General features: G+C 40.1%; 1 protein-coding gene across 1 annotated transcript in view; it reads left to right on the top strand.

The window, feature by feature from the left end:
- Positions 1-4,987: 4,987 nt before the first annotated feature.
- Positions 4,988-25,626, top strand: part of LOC113125981 (death-associated protein kinase 2) — a 35,526-nt gene continuing 14,887 nt past the window's right edge. Inside the window, exons 1-2 of the mRNA XM_026299684.1 lie at positions 4,988-5,249; positions 23,606-23,766. Of these exons, the coding sequence (XP_026155469.1) occupies positions 23,705-23,766 (62 nt within the window). The 5' untranslated portion in view covers positions 4,988-5,249; positions 23,606-23,704. The remainder of the gene's footprint in view (positions 5,250-23,605; positions 23,767-25,626) is intronic.

Raw genomic sequence — 25,626 nt, 5'->3', positions numbered from 1 at the left:
GAGCCTATCCCAGCTCTCTTTGGGCGAAAGGCAGGGGTACACCCTGGACAGGTCACCAGTCCATCGCAAGCAAGGGCAGTTGTTACTGTTATGTTATTGTGACATGGAATTGTGGCTTTCTAACCAACTTTGCAATAGTTTGTTTTATTTAGAATCATATTAGTATATTTTGATTGTATTTATTTGTTTTTATTCACTAAAAATATCAAATTTTATCCAAACAAACCAAATGCTAGGCCCTACTTTCAAAAAAGCCAAGAACTACTGGGATGAGTAATATTGTGTATGTGCATGAGATTCTGTTAAATATTTTCTTTTGCCACTAATTAAATATGATCTCATCATTCAGAATATTATGTCAAAAGTAGTAGTGAGCAAGATGATTTGTACAATAAGTTGTATTATATCTTCTTCTTCTTTCGGCTGCTCTCTTCAGGGGTCGCCACAGCGAATCATCTGCCTCCATTTTACCCTATCCGCTGTATCCTCCTCACCCACACCAACAATCCTCATATTCTCCTTCACTACATCCAAGAACCTCCTCTTTGGTCTTCCTCTATGCCTCCTTCCTGGCAGCTCTAACCTCAGCATCCTTTTACCAATATATTCACTGTCCCAACTCTGAACATGTCCAAACCATCTCAATCTGGCTTCCCTGGCTTTTTCTCCAAAACATCTAACATGAGCTGTCCCTCTGATGTACTCATTCCTGATGCTATCCATCCTCGTCAGTCCCAGAGAGAACCTCAACATCTTCAGCTCTGCTACCTCCAGCTCTGCCTCCTGTCTTTTTCTACACTCTTTTATCACACATCACACCTGACACTTTCCTCCACCCGTTCCAAACTGCTTGCAAAAGTCTCTTCACTTCTTTTCCACACTCTCCTTTGCTCTGGACTGTTGACCCTAGGTACTTAAAATCCTCCACCTTCTTCACCTCTACTCCCTGTAACCTCACCGTTCTACTTGACTCCCTCTCATTTACCCACATGTACTCTGTTTTACTGCGGCTAACCTTCATTCTTCTCCTTTCCAGAGCAAACCTCCACCTCTCTAGATTTTCCTCCACCTGCTCCCTGCTCTCACTACAGATGACAATGTCATCTGCAAACATCATGGTCCACGGAGATTCCTGTCTAACCTCATCTGTCAGCCTGTCCATCACCACAGCAAACAAGAAGGGGCTCAAAACTGATCCTTGGTGCAGTCCCACCTCCACCTTGAACTCCTCTGTCACCCCTACAGCACACCTCACCACTGTCTTACAGCTCTCATATATGTTCTGCACCATTTGAACATACTTCTCTGCCACTCCAGACTTCCTCATACAAAACCACAGCTCCTCTCTCAGCACCCTGTCATATGCTTTTTCCAAATCTACAAAGACACAATGCAGCTCCTTCTGGCCTTCTCTGTAGTTCTCCATCAGCATTCTCAAAGCAAATATTGCATGTGTGGTTCTCTTTCTTGGCATGAAACCATACTGCTGCTCACAAATGCTCACTTCTGACCTCAGCCTAGCCTCCACTACTCTTTCCCATAACTTCATTGTGTGACTCATCAGCTTTATTCCTCTGTAGTTTCCACAACTCTGCACGTCTCCCTTGTTCTTAAAGAAGAGCACCAGTACACTTCTCCTCCATTCCTCAGGCATCCTCTCACTCTCCAAGATCTTGTTAAGTAGCCCAGTCAAAAACTCTACTGCCACCTCTCCTAAACACTTCCATACCTCCACAGGTATGTCGTCAGGACCAACTGCCTTTTCACTCTTCATCCTCTTCAACACCTTCCTCACTTCATCCTTACTGATCTTTGCTACTTCCTGCTCTGACATTTTCCTCATTCATCAACTCTCCAAAGTATTCCTTCCATCTTTCCATCACACTTGTGGCACCTGTCAACACATTACCATCCCTGTCCTTGATCACCCTAACCTGCTGCACATCCTTCCCATCTCTATCGAACTTAAATTCTTTGACAAAGTTCAATTCAATTCAATTCAATTCAATTTTATTTGTATAGCGCCAAATCACAATACAAATCATCTCAAGGCACTTTACAAAAACTAAAACTAAAAACCCAACAATTCCCTTATGAGCAAGCACTTGGCGACAGTGGAGAGGAAAAACTCCCTTTAACGGAAGAAAAAAACCTCCAGCAGAACCGGGCTCAGTCTGGGCGGCCATCTGCCTCGACCGGTTGGGGTGAGTGGATAGAGCAGAGAGAAAAGAACAGCAACAATAAACAACAAATAGACACTGCAAGTTGGTGGGGCCAGTAACTGCACATCAGCGATAAACAGCTCCAGGACCAGGGACACCTGCAGAAGGTACAGAGAGAGAGAGAGAGAGGGAGGGAGAGAGCACAAACTAGGGGAGAGAGAGAGCACAAGGTTAGTAACATTCAATGGTGGAATATACATGAGGTGGGAGAGAAGGGGGGGGGGGGGGGTTAGGGTAGGGGAACTCAGTGCACCGATGGTCCTCAGGCAGTCTAGGCCTATAGCAGCATAACTAACTAAGGGATGGTTCAGGGTTGCCTGAAGCCAGCCCTAACTATATGCTTTGTCAAAGAGGAAGGTTTTAAGTCTAGCCTTAAAAGTACAGAGAGTGTCTGCCTCCTGAACCCAGGCTGAGAGCTGGTTCCACAGGAGAGGAGCTTGATAGCTCAAGGCTCTGCCTCCCATTCTGCTTTTGAGAACTCTGGGAACCACAAGTAGGCCTGCACTCTGAGAGCGAAGTGGTCTATTGGGATAATATGGTACTATGAGGTCTTTAAGGTATGAAGGAGCTTGATTATGAAGGGATTTGTATGTGAGAAGAAGGATTTTAAATTCTATTCTATATTTTACAGGGAGCCAATGAAGAGAAGCCAATATAGGAGAAATATGATCTCTCTTGCTAGTTCCTGTCAGGACTCTGGCTGCGGCATTCTGGATTAATTGGAGGCTTTTTATTAAGATATTAGGACATCCAGATAGTAATGAGTTACAGTAATCTAGCCTTGAGGAAACAAATGCATGGACTAGTTTTTCTGCATCATTTTGAGACAGGATGTTCCTAATTTTGGAAATGTTGCGCAGGTGAAAGAATGCAGTTCTAGAAATTTGTTGAAAGTTTAAGACAAGACACTTGAACTGCAAATCCTATTGTTGGTGGCTGGGCCAGAAGATTGGCCTGCAGCTGACTCCTCCTTCTAGAGTGTTGCCCTAAAAAAGGACTGCACATTAAAAAGTGGTTAGACTTTTTTTTTTCAACTTGGCACAATTTGCAAATTTCTTTTTTTATGCCGAAAACTATATTCTATCATTGCCTATTTTCTCTATGCTCAACCTTTAACTTTAATTTTTTTTTTTATTTTTATACTATCATTATAATTATACTATTATTTTTATACTTTCCTCTCTCAATCCAATAACATGTATGTCAGGTTGATTGGTGAATCAGTCCTAAATTGCCCATAGGAGTTGTGTGAGGTTGTTTGTCTCTATGTGGCCCTGTGATGGACTGGTGACCACCACACTGGTGAAATCCATCCATCCATCCATCCATCTTCTATACCCGCTTTTCCTGTTCAGGGTCACGGGGATCCGCTGGAGCCTATCACTGGTGAAATCCTTTCATGAAACCCAAACAGTTGAAGAGATCTACAATATGTTTTTCTGAAGAATTCCATGCTGGTCAGTGGGCCTGCAGGAAACTGAAGTCTGAAGGGAAAAAAATTAAAACCAAAACTCCAATGATATAAAAGTGTACTCATTTACAAGTGTTCTCTTTTTGCTGCTAGAGCACCATATTTCAATCAGCAACATAAAATATAATCTTACACTTCATTTACAGTTATGGCTCTTTGTCTGGGTGCCCAGACTTCCCTCTCCCTAGACACTTCCTCCAGCTCTCCTGGGGGGATACCAAGGTGTTCCCAGGCCAGCTGAGAGACATAGTCCCTGGATTAGGTAAATCTACAAAATTAATTCCTTGTGTAGAACTAGTTCTGCAGAAGCATCTGAGCACAATGTTGAAGCCCATATAGTGTGTTTCAATAATTATTATTTTTTCAGTCATTGTCTAAGCTGTTGTTGACTAATAAACTTGTTGCCTACCTCCTTTACCTTATTTTTTCTCCAAAGATCTCTGAAGGCTTAATACTGAATATTAAGTTATCACTTAGCACAACTGGTGCTGACTTTTCATTAACTTCTGTGCTCTTTATTTGATATGTGGTCAATCTGTTGATTCATAGCAGTTGATTTTTTTTCATTTGTTAGCAGGCATTTAGCTTTGTATTATCCATCCATCCATTTTCTATACCCGCTTATTCCTTAACGAGGGTCACGGGGATCTGCTGGAGCCTATCCCAGCTCTCTTTCAGGTGGAAGGCAGGGGTATACCCTGGACAGGTCACCAGTCCATAGCAGGGCCACGTATAGACACACAAAGACAGACAACCTCACACACTCACACTCACTCCTATGGGCAATTTAGAGTCACCAATCAACCTGACATACATGTTTTATGACTGTGGGAGGAAACCAGAGTATCCGGAGTAAACCCATGCAAGCACAGGGAGAACATGCAAACTCCACACAGAAAGGCCAGGTTGCGAACCACGACCTTTTTGCTGTGAGGCAACAGTGCTATGGATATTAATGTGCTCTTGTTTATACGTGTATTTATTATTTGATGTTTGCATTTTCATTATTACATGATAGATCAATTATTATTTTTATTCTATAAAATATGGTTTTGTATAACTGGTTTTTGCTATATTTCCTTTGTTCCTGGGCCAGATTTTGTACATTCAGTTCTCGTAATATTGAGTTCAGCTTTGATCCAATAGTAACTTTATGGACAAATGACACATAAATTCCTTATTTTAATGAAATGTATCATTTGTTTGTAAGATAGATTAGCATTTTATGTATTTTCCGCTTTTATTTTTACAAACCGGAAGTATTATTTTATTAGTTGCCAGTTTGGTGCGTTCGTATCAAAAATGAAATAAGATAAGCCAGGGCCTTAAAAGTCTGAACCAATAGGAGGTGTCGCGAACGCCTCTTAAGGTTGCTGAACTCGTATTTACGGTAACTCGGACATGACATCAAACAGTAAATGTGGGTGTTTTCCGCATTCTTAACCCGTCTGTGAGCGTCTGGGCTGAGCCGAGCGTCCAGTACAGACACATCTATGGCTGGATAGACGACGGTTCATGGGAACGTCTCACCTGGAAGTCCAGCAGTCATACACCGTGTGAGTACATTCTGTTTAAAAGGTTCTGCGGTTGAGGCTAACGTACTTCTGCATTTAGCTACGTTAAGTCGATGGTCAGTCTGCAAATTGTGTTTCACGGTGGATGTTTTTCTGGATGTTAACTTCATTATGCCGTCTAAAATGTTCAAAGGTACCAACATACACTTGTTGGATTAGAAAGTTTTGTATCATTGTTCTAATTTAAATTGTGGGTCTAAAATTGCTCAATGCTACCTGTAGAGCAGAAAATGAGAGCAAATGACATCAGGGCAGTTCTAGACAGTTTTCACTGTGATGAGGTGGGGTTGGAGGGCAGGGCCACGACTGAGGCCACTTTTTCTGCCAGAGGGGCCATCACCTTGGATGTTTTTTTAAAAGCAACCATCAGCCTAAGATTCTAAACATATAGGCAATTTACAGGCTATACTCAACTAGTCGTGAATGTTTTCATACTTTCAGACAGTAAGATAAAACCGTATTATTTCACGGTTTCATCCGAATTTAAATTGCACATTTAACACCAGACATAGACCAGGATTCAGGGGGTGAATTTTGTTAGACTGCCTCGAATCTTCGTGTCCTGTTCCTGGAAATTTTCAAAACTGGAAGCTCTAGTGGGTCATCCAGAATTTGCTAATGTGTATAGAGAAAAGCACAGCAAAATTCAGTTAATTTCAATTGAATTTTATTTATATAGCACCAAATCACAATACAAATCATCTCAAGGCACTTTACAAAAAACAAACAAACAAAAAAGCACTTACACTGTAACATCCGAAGATCTTATAGCCATACTGATTGATCACTTACATATAGAAATGTTTGATTTATGTCATTGAAATGAAGATGTCCATCCTAACACATCATGTGGAAAGCAGTTCGGCCAGAGTGAAAATGTTTTTTCAGTATTAAAAACCTGATATAATAGTGCATGTAGACTCCATTCCTTGCATAGGTGACTCTCTGGCATGTCAACCCCAGTTTTACCCCAGGACCTTTATCTGCTTTTACTTCCTGTTCTGCTCTGTTGTTTTCAGAGCCAGTCCACTTTGAAGCAAACTGTTTGTTTTTTTTTTACTTTGTTTTGAGCTTGTCATAAAATACTGGAGAGAGAGAGTAGTAACTTTATCATGGCACATTTTAAATATAGCTGATCTCACAGAATAGCTGCTGTGATTAGGTTGTATTTTAGTTCATTTTGTCACATACTGTAGTAATTGTCTGCACAATTACTATAGTTACTAACAACAACCTACCTTCTCTGCTTTTCTATATATTTATGTGTCCTCTCTCTAATAGTACCTGAAACTAGTTCTGCACTGTGTAAAAATTTGAAGTCAGTTGTTACAGGTAATTCATTTATATATATATTAGTGGTGTAATGGGCCATTGGCCATCTGTGACTGATACAGACCCCCCTACCCTATGGTTTGGTATGCAATTCAGTTCAATTCAATTCAATTTATTTATTTGTATAGCGCCAAATCACAATACAAATCATCTCAAGGCACTTTACAAAAACTAAAACTAAAAACCCCACAATTCCCTTATGAGCAAGCACTTGGCGACAGTGGAGAGGAAAAAACTCCCTTTAACGGAAGAAAAAAACCTCCAGCAGAACCGGGCTCAGTTTGGGCGGCCATCTGCCTCGACCGGTTGGGGTGAGTGGATAGAGCGGAGAGAAAAGAACAGCAACAATAAACAACAAATAGACACTGCAGGTTGGTGGGACCAGTAACTGCACCTCAGCGATATACAGCTCCAGGACCAGGGACACCTGCAGAAGGTAGAGAGAGAACAGGTAGAGAGGGAGAGAGCACAAACTAGGGGAGAGAGAGAGCACAAGGTTAGTAAGATTCAATGGTGGAATATACATGAGGTGGGAGGAGAGAAGAGAGGGGAGGGGAAGGGAAAGGGGGGGGTTAGGGTAGGGGAGCTCAGTGCACCGATGGTCCTCGGGCAGTCTAGGCCTATAGCAGCATAACTAAGGGATGGTTCAGGGTTACCTGAAGCCAGCCCTAACTATACGCTTTGTCAAAGAGGAAGGTTTTAAGTCTATCCTTAAAAATTGCATGTAAGTGTTCTTACATTCAAATTCACTCTAACATAAAAAAGTGTAGACCTCAGCTGATGCACAGAAGACTGCAGTCATTTGTGTACAAGTCTTTTCTTGCTTAGTGGCATTTGTAGGAAGTAAAAACAAGTGGATAAGAAAGTTCAAAGAAGACTCAATGTGTACAACTTCAACACACTTTGTATTGAAAACCAAAGCCAACATGAAATGAAACTTATTCATGCAAATCCACCTCTATTTCTATATGGCTGTCTGGTGTCTCTAGAGACACACCAAGCAAGGTAGAGATGTGCTGCCTCCTTTTTTTTCCCCTTTTTCCTCTTTTTTTGAAGGGAAGTTGTGAAACATTCTGCTCTTGTGTATGTATACTAGAGGCAAGTCCCTCCTCTGGCTCTACCCACAAACACCGCCCACAGAAAAGTTCGGCAGAACTGTGCTGGCTGCCATTATTGGCTATTGACATGTTCGGGAGAGAGGTCCGCCCCCTGGTGGAACTGATGTTTGGGTCCCCACCACAGCCAGAGGTGGAGGGGGGGGGCCTGGTATGGAAGCGGGCCTACAATACACGGTGCAGAGGGGAACCTCTGGAGATTGATGCGCAGGTGTGGGTGGTACTGCGCGACCCGCAAGAAAGGACTGTCGTCCAAGCTCATGAGCCATTGGGTTTGGCCATGTATGGTGTTGGACAGACTGACTGAGGTGATATATCGGGTGAAGTTGGTAGGGTGCAATCGGGCTGTCGTTCCTTCATAGAGACTTTGTGGTGGACTAAGGGCTCTGGGGACAGTTAACTCTCTTAGAGGGGGACTACAGTGGGTACGGAAAGTATTCAGACCCCTTTAAATTTTTCACTCTTTGTGTCATTGCAGCCATTTGCCAAAATCAAAAAAGTTCATTTTATTTCTCATTAATGTACACTCAGCACCCCATCTTGACAGAAAAAACGAGAAATGTAGAAATGTTTGCAAATTTATTAAAAAAGAAAAACTGAAATATCACATGGTCATAAGTATTCAGACCCTTTGCAGTGACACTCATATTTAACTCACATGCTGTCCATTTCTTCTGATCCTCCTTGAGATGGTTCTGCTCCTTCATTGGAGTCCAGCTGTGTTTAATTAAACTGATTGGACTTGATTAGGAAAGGCACACACCTGTCTATATAAGACCTTACAGCTCACAGTGCATGTCAGAGCAAATGAGAATCATGAGGTCGAAGGAACTGCCCAAGGAGCTCAGAGACAGAATTGTGGCAAGGCACAGATCTGGCCAAGGTTACAAAAGAATTTCTGCAGCACTCAAGGTTCCTAAGAGCACAGTGGCCTCCATAATCCTCAAATGGAAGAAGTTTGGGACGACCAGAACTCTTCCTAAACCTGGCCGTCCAGCCAAACTGAGCAATCGTGGGAGAAGAGCCTTGGTGAGAGAGGTAAAGAAGAACCCAAAGATCACTGTGGCTGAGCTCACAGTGATATTTCAGTTTTTCTTTTTTAATAAATTTGCAAAAATTTCTACATTTCTGGTTTATTCTGTCAAGATGGGGTGCTGAGTGTACATTGAGAAATAAAATGAACTTTTTGATTTTGGCAAATGGCTGCAATGACACAAAGAGTGAAAAATTTAAAGGGGTCTGAATACTTTCGGTACCCACTGTATGTAGTGTGCACAAGGGATGAGGTTATCCAGCATCCCTTGCAGCACTGCCAGTTACTGTAAATAGTTAATCCTTGTGTTCAGTTAGCCTGTTTATGTGTATGAGTTCCCATATCTGTTTAACTGCCTTTAGGAGTCTCCCATGTAATCAATGTGAGGCGAATGTTTTCTTGTCTGCACCATCAGTCAGAAGTGTTGTCTGTTAGTAGACTCCCTCATGTTCTCCCATGTGATGGGCATGTTCAATGTCAAGCCTGCCTACCTGGGGTTATGCGGTGTATGAAGCACAGGAAGCTTGCTAGTGTCTGAGGCTGTCTCTTCAAATAAAAAGGCTGCCAAAAAGCCACAGCTCCTGTAGTGGTTCATTCTAGATTGCTCCACAGTACAATATTTTGTTTTCTTAAAACATGGACATGTTGAAATTAGCCACGTTGGCTGTATAGTTAGCACTAATGCTGTTGGCTAACATGCTCTGTCTACTCATAGCCTTGGTTTTACTCTGAAACAGGACGGGTTGGCTGTTTGCTTTTGAGGATAACTGTAAGGATGATAGTTTGTCTGGTAAGTCTGTCTAGTTTACTTGGCAGAAAACGTTTGTTGGTTAGCTATGTTACAACAGCAGGATGCAGAGTAAAGAGGCTTGAGTTTGTGGGTCAGATATCAGAGGTTTGTGTTTTTAGATGTAATTATTGTGGGAGAGTGAAGCTTTGCTTTAAAAAAATTTTCCTGGGCACACAGACAGGATTTCTGTTCATTTGCAAAGATGATATTGTATGTTTTGTTCTGTTGATAGACCAGGAGTCTGTCATTGTAAACAGCAAAGCAGAATCCTGTTTGGAAGTGTGACTTTCCGTCAGATCAGTCAGATAATGTGAAGCCAGTTGTTTTTCATGGTTTACTCATGCACACAGGTTGAACACCAACACATTGGATATTTAAATCTTTACCTGTTCTTTTAATGCAAACCATGATGATGATGATGACCACTTCATTAAAAGATTTGTTGTTACAGATCAAGCTGCTCGTCTATGATTTACAGATTTAAATAATGTAAATAAAAATTTACTGTTTTTAAAAAGTAATGAAACAAACCAAAAAAGCCTTCTAAAAATACTGTCACTGTAAACATCTACATGTTTTCTTAGGCCATTTTCTAAGTCGCATACTATCTGGTAGGTACTATTCAATTCAATTTTATTCAATTCAATTTTATTTGTATAGCCCCAAATCTTTACAAAAACTAAAAACCCAACAATTCCCTTATGAGCAAGCACTTGGCGACAGTGGAGAGGAAAAAACCTCCAGCAGAACCAGGCTCAGTTTGGGCGGCCATCTGCCTCGACCGGTTGGGGTGAGTGGATAGAGCAGAGAGAAAAGAACAGCAACAATAAACAACAAATAGACACTGCAGGTTGGTGGGACCAGTAACTGCACATCAGCGATATACAGCTCCAGGACCAGGGATACCTGCCGAAGGTATCGAGAGAACAGAGAGAGAGGGAGCACAAGGTTAGTGACATTCAATGGTGGAATATACATGAGGTGGGAGGAGAGGAAGAGAGGGGAGGGGAACGGAAGGGCGGGGGGGGGGGGCTGATAGTAATGAGTTACAGTAATCTAGCCTTGAGGTAACAAATGCATGGACTAGTTTTTCTGCATCATTTTGAGACAGGATGTTCCTAATTTTGGAAATGTTGCGCAGGTGAAAGAATGCAGCTCTAGAGATTTGTTTTATGTGTGAGTTAAAGGACATGTCCTGGTCAAAAATAACTCCAAGGTTTTTTACAGTAGTGCTGGAGGCCAGGGTTATGCCATCTAGAGTAGCTATAATTTTAGAAAAGTTGTTTCTGAGATTTTTTGGCCCAGATATAATGACTTCTGTTTTCTCTGAGTTTAAAAGTAAAAAGTTACTGGTCATCCAGGCCTTTATGTCAGTTAGACAGGCTTGAAGTCTGATTAACTGGTTTGTGTTAACAGGTTTAATAGATAGATATAACTGAGTGTCATCTGCATAGCAGTGGTAATTAACCCTCTGGGGTCGACGCACGCTCCGGTGCATTTTGACGCATCTTTTTCTGATAAGGCCGGAACAAACTTAAATTACTCCGTCAATTCTGATCGTACAGATAAAAGAAGTATATCATTCAAATCTGTAAAGGGTCTAGTTTTAGTGGTATACCATCATAATAACAACAAAACGTTGTGCTTTTTTTAAATAAAGAAAGCCGACAGGGTGCGCTCTCGGACTTTTCTGTCTCTGCCATTTCTCTTCACAGACGCGTAAATAAAACAACCAGAATCTCAGCGAATACTTGCCTCATAAAAATAAGAATTATATGGCTAGAAAGCTTGAAATGTTTTCTTTTGAGTGAAACAATTCAAGTCAAAAACAAATCATCACTTTTTATTTAATCCGTATGAACGTAAGGAGAAGTCCATATTTTCCTGTCTCACCTCATTACAGGTAATGCGGTCCCGCCTTGTACTCTGTTCACTGTTCACATGTAAATAATCTCAGGTGAACCAGGTAAATATGTGCACGCCCCCGAGAAATGACACAAAATATCAAACTTCATCATAGAATTTACTCACTTTTTCGGCGTGTTTGGATGATGGCGCGTTACGCACGTGAAGCGGCGCTCCTTACATTCCTCACAGAGACAAATAGTTTAGCTTGTCCTCAGAGTAAAAACACTGATTTTAACTCAAATGAGGATCGTTTGGCTCCTCATTGTTTTGTATTGTGCTGCACTAATCCGTCCCATCTACATTGACTGAAAGGCTCATTATGCGCGGCTTTGTCTGGTCGTTCAGTGCGTCTTTTGTGTTCTCAGGTAAATCACATGACTATTCATCCTCAGACACACCCTCTTGCATATGGCCTTTCTGGACAAAAAGTGTCTTAGAAAATTTAAATCAGTGTATTGTTTATTGTGAATGTGTGAACAAGATGACATTCACAGCACTCTGAAGTAAACACTTTAGCCTACAACATGCTGGTCTCCAAAGTCTTGTGAACCAATGTTCTGTTTGTGTTTTATGGTCTTATTTCAGTGAGTAAAAAATTGTAGTTTTTCACTAGCCATGCATAAACACTTTTTTCTCAAAAACACAATAATGTATAAACTTGAAGCTCACATATTATTGTAGCCAATTTTGTGCTGATTACAGTGTTATTAGACTTTAGACATTAATATGTTTAAAAAACACTGAAAAAAGCACAAATGTCAGGACATGTCAAAATTTGTCCAGGCCCCAAAAACCCCCTCAGACCCCAGAGGGTTAATAGAGTGCTTCCTAATGACATATCCTAAAGGAAGCATGTACAGGGTGAACAGAATCGGTCCTAGCACGGAGCCTTGTGGAACTCCATAACTAACTTTTGTTCGAGTGGAAGGTTCATCAAGGACATGAACAAACTGGAATCTGTCCGATAAATAGGATTGGAATCATTTTAACGCTGTTCCTCTGATACCAATCACATGCTCCAGTCTCTGTAATAAGATGTTGTGGTCAATGGTGTCGAATGCAGCACTAAGGTCTAGGAGGACATGTATTGAAACAAGTCCATTATCTGAGGCTAAGAGAGGATCGTTGGTAACTTTCAACAGTGCTGTTTCTGTACTATGATGTGCTCTAAATCCTGATTGAAAATCTTCAAGTAGTTCATTCCTGTGTAAGTGGTCTGATAGCTGCTTAGCAACAGCTTTTTCTAGGATTTTAGAAATAAATGGCAGGTTGGATATTGGTCTATAATTAGCCAAGACTCCTACATTTGAGTAAGTACGTAGTTGGCGGCCATTAAAATAGTACGTTCTATATAGTATGAGTATGGGTGGTATGAATGGAATTCGGATGTACTACATCCGCTGTTAGTTATATTTGGTTCTAGCAGTAGTGAAGGCTGACCACAGTAGCTTCTCAAATTAAAGAGATAACACCAGATGTAGATCAGATTTCTCAGTTTAATTTTCTCCAGTCATACCATGGTTTCTGAAGCAAGACACATACACAATACTTGTTAGTAAGTAAACATTAAGGTAAATAAAGTGCAATCTAAAGTAAAAAAGGAACAGGAAGCTTATTTCATCACAGACACATGGGGCTTGGAGAAGTGGGTTGGATCAAAGAGCAGTGATTCCTCTGATATGACTTAGACTTTAAGTAGTACCAGCACACCTGATTTGGGTTAGGCTATTAATAACTAGGTCAAACTGCACTCATCTCACCTGTCCATCAGAGGGGCTATTTGACAGACTTAAGTAATTTTATAACAGCCGCCATCACAGTAGTCTATCTGCTGTGTTAGAATGAAAAGCTGAAGACTGGGATAGACCTTGATTACTTTCCCAATAGGCCACTGGGCATGAGGTAATTGAGGGTCCATCACAGTGTTTTCTTCTAGATTATCAATACGGCTTGTCCAATTTTATAACATCTGCCATGTTGATGTTTTCACGTGTTATGCGTCGTCACAACCACGCAAATATTTAAAGAGCCCACTCTATTGAACGGCATTGTTTAAATTCCATTAAATGTTCTAATCTAATTAAACTGCTTAACAACTTAAAAAGTGTTAACAAGCTGGTGTTCAGCATTGACAATTACTCCATCTGCTCAAAAATAATGATTAAATATCTTTTCACAGCCGATTCACGAAATCATGTCATCAAATTACATTGTTTAAACTTTAAATAAATCAGCCGTTTATTTAGACTATGTTAAGCAGTTATGTTAAGAGTCTCGCTCTCTGCCATAGCGCCAACTTTTGATACTGAAATGAAATCCCTAGGCAGAGCAGGTTTGATAATGCAAGTGATAGTAATACTAGTTAAAACGAATACTTGAGGCAAAGAATTTGCTTTGAGGATTTTTTTGTAATCAAATTCCTCAATTTCCTTGAGGATTCATTGCAGCCCTACGATTCAATTCAATTCAATTCAATTCAATTCAATTCAATTTTATTTGTATAGCGCCAAATCACAATACAAATCATCTCAAGGCACTTTACAAAAACTAAAACTAAAAACCCAACAATTCCCTTATGAGCAAGCACTTGGCGACAGTGGAAGGAAAAAACTCCCTTTAACGGAAGAAAAAACCTCCAGCAGAACCGGGCTCAGTTTGGGCGGCCATCTGCCTCGACCGGATGGGGTGAGTGGATAGAGCGGAGAGAAAAGAACAGCAACAATAAACAACAAATAGACACTGCAAGTTGGTGGGACCAGTAACTGCACCTCAGCGATATACAGCTCCAGGACCAGGGACACCTGCAGAAGGTACAGAGAGAATAGAGAGAAAGGGAGAGAGCACAAACTAGGGGAGAGAGAGAACACAAGGTTAGTAAGATTCAATGGTGGAATATACATGAGGTGGGAGGAGAGAAGAGAGGGGAAGGGAAAGGGGGGGGTTAGGGTAGGGGAGCTCAGTGCACCGATGGTCCTCGGGCAGTCTAGGCCTATAGCAGCATAACTAACTAAGGGATGGTTCAGGGTTGCCTGAAGCCAGCCCTAACTATACGCTTTGTCAAAGAGGAAGGTTTTAAGTCTATCCTTAAAAATATAGAGAGTGTCTGCCTCCTGAACCCAGGCTGGGAGCTGGTTCCATAGGAGAGGAGCTTGATAACTAAAGGCTCTGCCTCCCATTCTGCTTTTGGAAACTCTGGGAACCACAAGTAGGCCTGCACTCTGAGAGCGAAGTGGTCTATTGGGATAATATGGTACTATGAGGTTTTTAAGGTATGAAGGAGCTTGATTATGAAGGGATTTGTATGTGAGAAGAAGGATTTTAAATTCTATTCTATATTTTACAGGGAGCCAATGAAGAGAAGCCAATATAGGAGAAATATGATCTCTCCTGCTAGTTCCTGTCAGGACTCTGGCTGCGGCATTCTGGATTAATTGGAGGCTTTTTATGGAGATATTGGGACATCCAGATAGTAATGAGTTACAGTAATCTAGCCTTGAGGTAACAAATGCATGGACTAGTTTTTCTGCATCATTTTGAGACAGGAAGCTCCTAATTTTGTAAATGTTGCGCAGGTGAAAGAATACAGTTCTAGAGATTTGTTTATGTGTGAGTTAAAGGACATGTCCTGGTCAAAAATAACTCCAAGGTTTTTTACAGTAGTGCTGTGGAGGCCAGGGCTATGCCATCTAGAGTAGCTATAATTTGAGAAAAGTTATTTCTGAGATTTTTTGGCCCAAATATAATGACTTCTGTTTTCTCCGAGTTTAAAAGTAAAAAGTTACTGGTCATCCAGGCCTTTATGTCAGTTAGACAGACTTGAAGTCTGGTTAACTGGTTTGTGTTAACAGGTTTAATAGATAGATACAACTGAGTGTCATCTGCATAGCAGTGGTAATTAATAGAGTGCTTCCTAATGACATATCCTAAAGGAAGCATGTACAGGGTGAACAGAATCGGTCCTAGAACGGAGCCTTGTGGAACTCCATAACTAACTTTTGTTCGTGTGGAAGGTTCATCATGGACATGAACAAACTGGAATCTGTCCGATAAATAGGATTGGAACCACTTTAACGCTGTTCCTCTGATACCAATCACATGCTCCAGTCTCTGTAATAAGATATTGTGGTCAATGGTGTCGAATGCTGCACTAAGGTCTAGGAGGACAAGTATTGAAACAAGTCCATTATCTGAGGCTAAGAGAAGATCGTTGGTAACTTTCAACAGTGCTGTTTCTGTACTATGATGTGCTCTAAATCCTGATTGAAAATCTTCAAATAGTTCATTCCTGTGTAAGTGGTCTGATAGCTGCTTAGCAACAGCTTTTTCTAGGATTTTAGAAATAAATGGCAGGTTGGATATTGGTCTATAATTAGCCAAGACTCCTGGATCAAGACTAGGCTTTTTGAGTAAAGGTTTGATTACTGCAGTCTTAAAGGCCTGTGGTACGTAGCCTGATACTAGAGATAAATTTACCAAGTCCAATAAAGATGAGTTGATTAATGGCAGGGTGCCTTTAAGCAGTCTAGTCGGGATGGGGTCTAAGAGACACGTTGATGATTTCGATGAAGCAACTACTGATGTAAATTCAGAGAGATCTATGGGAGAGAAGCAGTCTAAACATAACTGAGGTCCTACAGATGATTCAAGAGCTACTGTAGTAGAAGATTCATTTATTGCAGGTATAGGAAGCATCTGCTGAATTTTATCTCTAATAGTTGTGATTTTATTTGTAAAGAAACTCATAAATTCATCACTGCTGAGAGCTAAGGGAACACTGGGCTCAACAGAGCTGTGACTTTTTGTCAGCCTGGCTACAGTGCTGAAAAGAAACCTGGGATTGTTCTTATTTTCCTCGATTAGTGATGAATAGTATGCAGTTCTGGCTTTACGGAGAGCTTTTTAATATGTTAGTAGACTGTTTTTCCAGGCTAGAAAAATTTCCTTTAAGTTTGTGGAACGCCACTTCCTTTCCAGCCTTCGTGATGCCTGCTTTAAGGTACGAATATGTAAATTATACCATGGGGCTAGTCTTCTCTGATTCACTAACTTCTTTTTCAGAGGGGCTACAGAATCAAGCATTTCACGCAGTGAGGTTACAGCGCTGTCAACAACATGATCAATTTGGTAGGGAGTGGGATTGAAGCAACTGCCCTCCACTATGTTTATACTTGGCATAGATGTAAATAAAGATGGAATCATTTTCTTAAATTTATTAACAGTGTTGTCGGATAAACATCTGCTGTAGTGGAATTTTCTTCCAAACGCTGCATGATCCATCATTTTAAATTCAAAAGTTATTAAAGAATGATCTGACAAAACAGGATTTGGGGGAAAAACTATTAGATGTTCAATTTCGATGCCATAGGTCAGAACAAGATCAAGGGTGTGATTGAAACAGTGGGTGGGTTTATTAACATTTTGAATGAAACCAATTGAATCTAATATAGAATTAAATGCAGTCAGTGCTGAGACTATTATTTTGAACATCTACATGAATGTTAAAATCTCCCACTATAATGACTTTATCTGATCTAAGCACTAAATCAGACAGAAAGTCAGGGAATTCAGTTAAAAACTCTGAGTAAGGGACAGGTGGACGGTACACAATGACAAGTAGAACTGGTTTTTGTGTTTTCCAGTTTGGATGTGAGAGACTAAGAGTGAGGCTCTCAAATGAGTTATAACTGATCTGAGAATTAAAGTTTAATAATACGTTTGAGTGGAAGATTGCAGCTACTCCTCCACCTCGACCTGTGCTTCGAGGAACATGATAATTTTTATGACTGAGGGGGGTTGATTCATTCAGACTGACATATTCATCCTGCTGTAACCAGGTTTCAGTAAGATAAAGTAGGTCAATTTGGTGATCAGTTATCAAATCATTTACTAACAAAGATTTAGATGAAAGGGACCTAATATTTAATAGTCCACATTTGACAGTTCTGTTTTTCTGTTCAATAAGAGGAGTGGTCTTAATTTTTATTAAGTTTTTATGAATAACTCCTTTTCTGTTAACTTCTGATTTATTTGATTTATATGTTCGAGGGGCAGACACAGTCTCTATGTGGTTTGAGGGGGGCGGCGGCTCTAAGGAAACTGCAGAGAGGCGTTTTAGACTGAGTCTCTGCATCCCGGTCCCCACCCTGGATTGTCAGGCTTTAGGTCGGCTAATAAACTCGGCCAAATTTCTAGAGATGAGAGCTGCACCATTCAAAGTGGGATGGATGCCGTCTCTCGCTACCAGACCGGGTTTTCCCCATTCACGATATATTAGGGAAGTGTGGGATTTCGGATGCAGCCTTAGTCTTGTAGTGCAAGAGAATCAAACAATTTTTCTCCTTCTCTTCTGTGATGATAACCATATTGGAGGAGGTATTGGTGGATTCGGCAACATATATGGGCAAGATCCTAAAGAAGATCGCATCACTCTCCGTGTAGACTGACCAGCCAGACAAAGATGAGGCAGGCAGACATGACCACTTGGATCCTCCGTGAATCCTCAGGACCAGCTTACAAATCTTTTGTAGGCTGGATAACTGTAACATCTTCCAGAAATTACTCAGTTCACCATTAGATATTTTTTATCAAGTGGCTGAGCCATGTCAGACTTAGTTGTTATGAAGAAAACTGTTACAAAATGTATGTTTTTTTTGTGTATTTGTTTTTTCCCATTTTGGTGTAAATAAAGAATGTTACCCTCTGAAAACCTTTTGAATGTTTATACAATTTAAATGAACCATTTGCAGGTTACTCTAATCATGTATATATGGTGTTAAGATTAAATGTATATCTTCTTCTTTTGGCTGCTCCCTTTAGGGGTCACCACAGCGGATCATCCATCTCCATCTTTCTCCGTTTTCTGTATCTTCCTGTGTTACACCAACCTTGCACATGTCCTCCTTCACCACATCCATGAACCTCCTCTTTGGCCTTCCTCTTTTCCTCTTGACTGGCAGCTACATCTTAACAGCTGTGTTAAGATTAAATGTATATATATATTTAAATAATTGTATGTATTTGTACTTAGTTTGTGAGGCAGCCAATCATATTCATTCAAGTTTGTTAGATATAGCAAAATATTTTTAAATGTCATTCATAAACTTCTAAAACATTACTTTTAATTATATCGTTTTCAAAGTATTGGTAGTAACAGCCTGTCAGATTGAGTTAATCCTCTTAAACACAAGGAGTCATAGTCAACCTGATACATTTTGAATGTCTTCTGTGACACATGTCTTCAAACACATGTTCCAGCCCCAGGTGCTCACCATGATGGTAGGTCTGGAACTTTCATGATGATAATGTTAAAGTACAAAGTAGAGTAATGTTAACGTTACCTTGTGTCGGCTCAACTCCGTGTACTGGATGCGTATGCTGGATGCTTTCTGGTGAGATGCTGAAGCATCAGAGTTATGCTGTTGTGAGAAGCTAGTTTGGCTTTACAATACATACACTGAACAGAGGTTTTTTTTTTTGTTTGTTTTGTTTTTTTTTTTTCCAGTCTGAAGTGACACCAAACAAACATTTGAGGAAAAAGTTTGAATGTGATATTGTAAACATACGTGTAACTCTTCTTTCTGTGTGGGTGAATTTCACATTTGTGCTTGCAAACTGCACATTTGCACTCGCAAGTGGGATATTTGCACATACAAACTGTTACAATATGCAGTGTTCTTGACACAATTTATTTTTTCAATTTTTTTAGTAATAAATTGAAAGCAAAGTTATATTTGTTCCCCCTTTTTTTTGCTGATCCACCCCTATTAGTTGAAGCCTGAAGTTCACCTGTGTAATGGATTATGATGCTTATGCTCACACATAGTTAAAACCAAGTGTATTAGTGACACAGTGACCATTACATTCATGTCTTTCTTCACTAATAACTGATGATCACCCGTCAGCACAAGCCCACTATAGAAACAGTTTTTGCATGCAAATGTAGTGTTCGCGATGTTCTGCAAGTGTTCATGGGGTACAGAATGGAGGGTTATGCTATGCACATATGGCTGTTATCTTTCTCGCTGCCCTAAAGATACCATGACAAATCAAGGTTATGACGAGGTTATATATGAAAATGCAGTCTGAGAGGCTGAGAGGCAGACATTTTCAAATAATGTGCCAAAGCTCTGGCGAATGTGTGCTTAAGAAATTTTATAACTGGCGCACATTTTTAGGATTACAGCAGTGTAATCCTTTAGTTAAGTGTCTGCCAGATAAATAACATTACCTATATATTATTTCCTTATAAAGTTTTCAGGAACAGATGTTTGTAGATCATAGTGAAACAGAAGAGAGAATTCAGGTAGTAAGGTGTTGTGCTGGAGGCCATTCCGTTGGTGAGCATTAGTAACCTGATCTTAAGGCGAGCAGCAACATGGATCCAGTGGAGAGTAATGAAAAGTGGCATGACATCAGCCGTGTTTGCCAGGTTGGAGGTCTGGGCTGAATTCATATTGACTCTCTTTACTTAACTTAAAATTTTATAGCTAGGATTATTAACTTGAAAATGATTTAGGACCAGTGTCAGAGCAACTCTGAGCAAGGAAAAGGCCAAAAGTCTTTGTGAGGAGGTGGAGCTGACCCTGTTGCTCGGTATCCTTTTGAAGGCTGTAATTTTGTTTTTTTGTTTTTTTTTTTTGCATGCCTCCACAAACACACACAAAAGTGAATGAAATGTTATAAGCATCTACCTTGAAAAAACAGGACTATTTTTTGTGTGTTTAACCCTAATCACACACATATATTTTAAAGAAACTGGAGAAAAATGGCCCTATTGTAAATAGTCCACAATTTAACATATTTGAATGTTGATGCTGTGTTACCTCTTTCTATTCATATAGTGCAAAAATTCAGATGTGTGTTCCAACAATTAGTGACCACACTGGGGAAGTCCATATCTGCCTTTTTGTGAGCCTGCAAGGTGGAATGTCCAGTGAAACAAAATGGACTGTGACATAATATGAAGTTCTGACAGTGCTGTACTAATTGTGTGATCGTTCTGTTGATAGAAGATTGTAACAGATCTTAACTCATCACTTCTGCAGTGTTGCCGAATATCTCTGTGTTGTGATGACTTCATTTCTGGCATTGTAGCATGTTTGCGCTGGGCAGGAGATAAGATGAGTTGAGATAAGCTTTATTAGTCCATCCATCCATTATCTATACCTGCTTATTCCTAATTAGGGTCATGGGGATCTGCTGGAGCCTATCCCAGCTGTCTTTGGGTGAAAGTCAGTTGTACACCCTGGACAGGTCACCAGTCCATCTCAGGGCCAAACAACCTCACACACTTACATTCACTCCTACGGGCAATTTAGAGTCAGCAATTAACATGACATACATGTTTTTGGACTGTGGGCGAAAAGAGTACCCAGAGAAAACACAAACACACGGAAAACATGCAAACCCGTTGTGAACCCGAGCCCTTTTTGCTGTGAGGCAACACTGCTAACCACTAATCTACCATGCTGCTTCTTTATTAATCCCTGAAGGGAAATTCAGGTAGTCCTTTAGCGAAGTAATGAGTAACAATTAGCAAAAGTAGTTGGTAATTGAAATGAGCGCATCTGTAATAAGATCAAATGTAAACTTTATTCCTGCACAGTCTTTTCTGTCACTCTCAATTATTATCCAGCACATTTCTTCACCTTTCTTGCATTTTCTCGTCTTCCTAAGAAACTCTTAAGCCTCTTAAGAGTCCTTCTTAGTTTTCCACCCTAGGAGGTCTTTTAAGGACTAATACGCTTCATAAATAACTTTTATCTTTACTCAGATCTACACTTCAATTTTTAGGGAAATTGTTGCTAAATGCCCACAGTACTAAGAATTTTCTTAGAGTTTTGTTGCTAGGAGCTACTTTTTGCATTAGGAACTTCTATGAATACGGTCCCACATGTGCTGATAGAGTTTCAGGGATTTTACAGTGAATGTTTCACAGAGCCATAGATGTGGTAATATTTGATCCACATTTGTGCTGCTGAGCAGCATACTGTCAGTCAGATAGGACCTGATCTTTCTGTTTTTTTTTTTTTTTTGTAAGATATGTTAATATTATTTTTTAGGTTTGTGCATTAGTATATACTGTCTCAGTTGATATACATAGAATACAATAACCTGTTTCAATTACTTGTTGCTTCCTGACGAATATTAATGCATGGACACAGGTATAGGGTTTGTCTGTAGTTGTGTCAATATATGGAAGCTTGTTTCTAGATGAATCATACTTGTTGACATGACTGCTAGGATAAATATCCATCCATCCAGTGAGGGTATGAACTTGGACCTGTATTGACATGTTCTAGTGAAGAAATAGCTGAAAATTACTTTAGTTTCAAAAGTATGACTTGGACTAATTAAAACATGGAAAACAGAAACTCAAGCATAAAAAGCATGTACAAAATCTAAAATACACCAGTCACCCTGGCATGTTAAAAGCAATGCGACAATATAAGACAAAAGTAGATGAGGACAGACAATTAACAGCACAAAGCATAGTGCATAGTGCATAGCACATGGACATGAACTTGGCATGTTCAGTAGAGCAATGTGTGAAAGAGATGTTAATAACTAGTGAACTTGATGTTAAAAATGCTGTTTTAGTATATAAAAATGATGCAGAACTTGTAGGTAGGACTACTAGACCAACAATTTGTTGTCCACACCCATAGAAAATCATGCAGGGAAGTCTGATGTATATAGGGAAGTTGGTTGCATACAGTACAGTAGATATCACTCTTTTCAGCTGGGGAAAGGTGTGATCAGAGAAGAAGGGGAATTGGGGAAGACATGCAAGGACAAAATTCCTATTTTTGCAAATTTCTTAAAGGTGATGACTGGGACAGTCAAAAAATACAAATATGTGTATGTGCATATACTGTATACATAAAGTGTCAAAAATGCTAGGTTGAAAAGAAAGAGCTTCCATCTTTAGTTAAAGCAGGATTTCCTTTATTGTATTGCAGTGTTTCAGTCAACAACAGTAATCCAAAAGTTACATGGTTCATCTCCCAGCAGCAATTTCAGTACTTGAAATTAGGAAGTACTACACCCATGTGTGATTGGGGCTTTTGTACAAGCTGGTGATGTTAGTAGGGACCTTTCTATTCCACAGAGCAGCTTGTAATAACGGGTAAATCATAGTAAAAAACATGTTGCAAATTTATTAAAAATAATGCAATGTTTATTTTGGAAAGAATATTTACCTTAAGTGAATTGATTCATACTGAAAAAGCAAGGTGTTGGAATAAACCATGTTAAACTCCAGTGGTGAACAAGTTAGCAAAAGAACAAAATGATTTTGGTCTCTTTGATCCTCTACATATGTAAAGCTCATGCAGTATTGTCTTGTCTTCACTACAAATTTTCTGTCCTGACGCATAGCAAACATTTGCAAGGGCCATAAGGAGAGCAGAAACAAAAGTAACTGGCTTAGTATAGCACTGGATCATTATAAATAATTGTAATATGAATTTTCTTAGTACAGCTCTACTGAACTTACAAGTATAGTTATATACATTTAACTAAATACTAATTTAGAGTACAGACATAAAGCACATCCTCTTCTGCTAGGAAACATTTGACACACACAGCTGAATATTAAAGAGAAAAGAAAATCTCTTGTAGTACTTTATACATCCATCCATCCATTTTCTATACCCGCTTTTTTTCCTGAATCGGGGTCATGGGGATCTGCTGGAGCCTATCCCAGCTCTCTTTCGGGTGGAAGGCAGGGGTACACCCTGGACAGGTCACCAGTCCATCACAGTACTTTATACATATAAACAGCTATTAAACAAAGCAATGGATGGTTCATGATGGAACCATTAAAGGTAATGCAAACAGAAAAACCCCACGCGTTGAGCAGGAGTGACCTTCAGAACATGTAAAGTCAAGAGTATTTTTTAAATTAAGCTTAGATCCCATATCTGCATTCATTTGGAACATAATATTGACTGGGAAAAGTCTGGTGCAGAAAAACGAACCCATGCCCAAATGCTCATTCTGACACAACTGAGTCACATGACAACAACATATAACCAAATGATAGGAGAATTAGAAGTTGTTTTTCTTTCTACAGTAAACATACATGGAATACACCGTATTCCATGGTAATGTTATAATGTGATATAATATATTTCTGAATTCTGTTACTCAAATGCAGGCCCAGCTACAGTTTGATGGATCATGAACCACTTGATGCTGACTGTTAAATAGCCAGGTGTGGACTAACACATGACGAGGGTTATCGAAGCAAATCAGCATGGCAGTTTTTAAGCCTGAAAATGTGGAAGACTTCTATGAGCTCGGGGAAGTCCTGGGAAGGTATGGATATTACTAACTCTAACTCTACAATGCAGTCACAAGATATTTGTACATTTACATATTTAGTTATGTTTGTTCTTAAATTTGAAACAGTGACTAAAGGCAAAGAGCTGACTTTCAGTTTCAGCTTGAAGGTTTTCATATTCCAACAAATCCCCTATGGGTAATATAGGAAAAACAGTATATATTCAAGGTTAATAAACCTTAACAGTAAAAATTTAACATATTATTCACTCTCTTTTATTTAATAGTATGACGTTGGATGTCCATGTTCAGGATGGATGCTTGGTTTCGAAGAGTTTCTTTCTAATTTCCTGACACATGTGAACATTGTAAAAGTCCATAAACACAAAATAGTTTCTGTTGCTGCTGTGAAAGGGAGACACGAGACAGTGGAGGTCAATTTGTATTTTTGTTTGGACTTTGCACATCACCAAGGCAAAAGGATCAGCAACATCTGCCCAATTGTCTTTTGCACTGCTACTCAAAAAGGGGAAGTTCCAACATTATTATGTGGCATTAAGAACCTCCATTTGTATGTACAGTGGGTACGGAAAGTATTCAGACCCCTTTCAATTTTTCACTCTTTGTGTCATTGCAGCCATTTGCCAAAATCAAAAACGTTCATTTTATTTCTCATTAATGTACACTCAGCACCCCATCTTGACAGAAAAAAACAGAAATGTAGACATTTTTGCAAATTTATTAAAAAAGAAAAACTGAAATATCACATGGTCATAAGTATTCAGACCCTTTGCAGTGACACTCATATTTAACTCACATGCTGTCCATTTCTTCTGATCCTCCTTGAGATGGTTCTGCTCCTTCATTGGAGTCCAGCTGTGTTTAATTAAACTGATTGGACTTGATTAGGAAAGGCACACACCTGTCTATATAAGACCTTACAGCTCACAGTGCATGTCAGAGCAAATGAGAATCATGAGGTCGAAGGAACTGCCCAAGGAGCTCAGAGAAAGAATTGTGGCAAGGCACAGATCTGGCCAAGGTTACAAAAGAATTTCTGCAGCACTCAAGGTTCCTAAGAGCACAGTGGCCTCCATAATCCTCAAATGGAAAAAGTTTGGGACGACCAGAACTCTTCCTAGACCTGGCCGTCCAGCCAAACTGAGCAATCGTGGGAGAAGAGCCTTGGTGAGAGAGGTAAAGAAGAACCCAAAGATCACTGTGGCTGAGCTCCAGAGATGCAGTAGGGAGATGGGAGAAAGTTCCACAAAGTCAACTATCACTGCAGCCCTCCACCAGTCGGGGCTTTATGGCAGAGTGGCCCGACGGAAGCCTCTACTCAGTGCAAGACATATGAAAGCCCGCATAGAGTTTGCCAAAAAACACATGAAGGACTCCCAGACTATGAGAAATAAGATTCTCTGGTCTGATGAGACCAAGATTGAACTTTTTGGTGTTAATTCTATGCGGTATGTGTGGAGAAAACCAGGCACTGCTCATCACCTGCCCAATACAATCCCTACAGTGAAACATGGTGGTGGGAGCATCATGTTGTGGGGGTGTTTTTCAGCTGCAGGGACAGGACGACTGGTTGCAATTGAAGGAAAGATGAATGCGGCCAAGTACAGAGATATTCTGGAAGAAAACCTCTTCCAGAGTGCTCAGGACCTCAGACTGGGCCGAAGGTTCACCTTTCAACAGGACAATGACCCTAAGCACACAGCTAAAATAACAAAGGAGTGGCTTCAGAAACACTGTGTGACCGTTCTTGACTGGCCCAGCCAGAGCCCTGACCTAAACCCAATTGAGCATCTCTGGAGAGACCTGAAAATGGCTGTCCACCAACGTTCACCATCCAACCTGGCAGAACTGGAGAGGATCTGCAAGGAAGAATGG

This window comes from Mastacembelus armatus, chromosome 11 (assembly GCF_900324485.2).
Source record: "Mastacembelus armatus chromosome 11, fMasArm1.2, whole genome shotgun sequence".
Lineage (NCBI taxonomy): Eukaryota > Metazoa > Chordata > Actinopteri > Synbranchiformes > Mastacembelidae > Mastacembelus > Mastacembelus armatus.
Note: the sequence above shows the minus strand (reverse complement) of the source record. Positions and strands in the feature narration are given on the sequence as shown.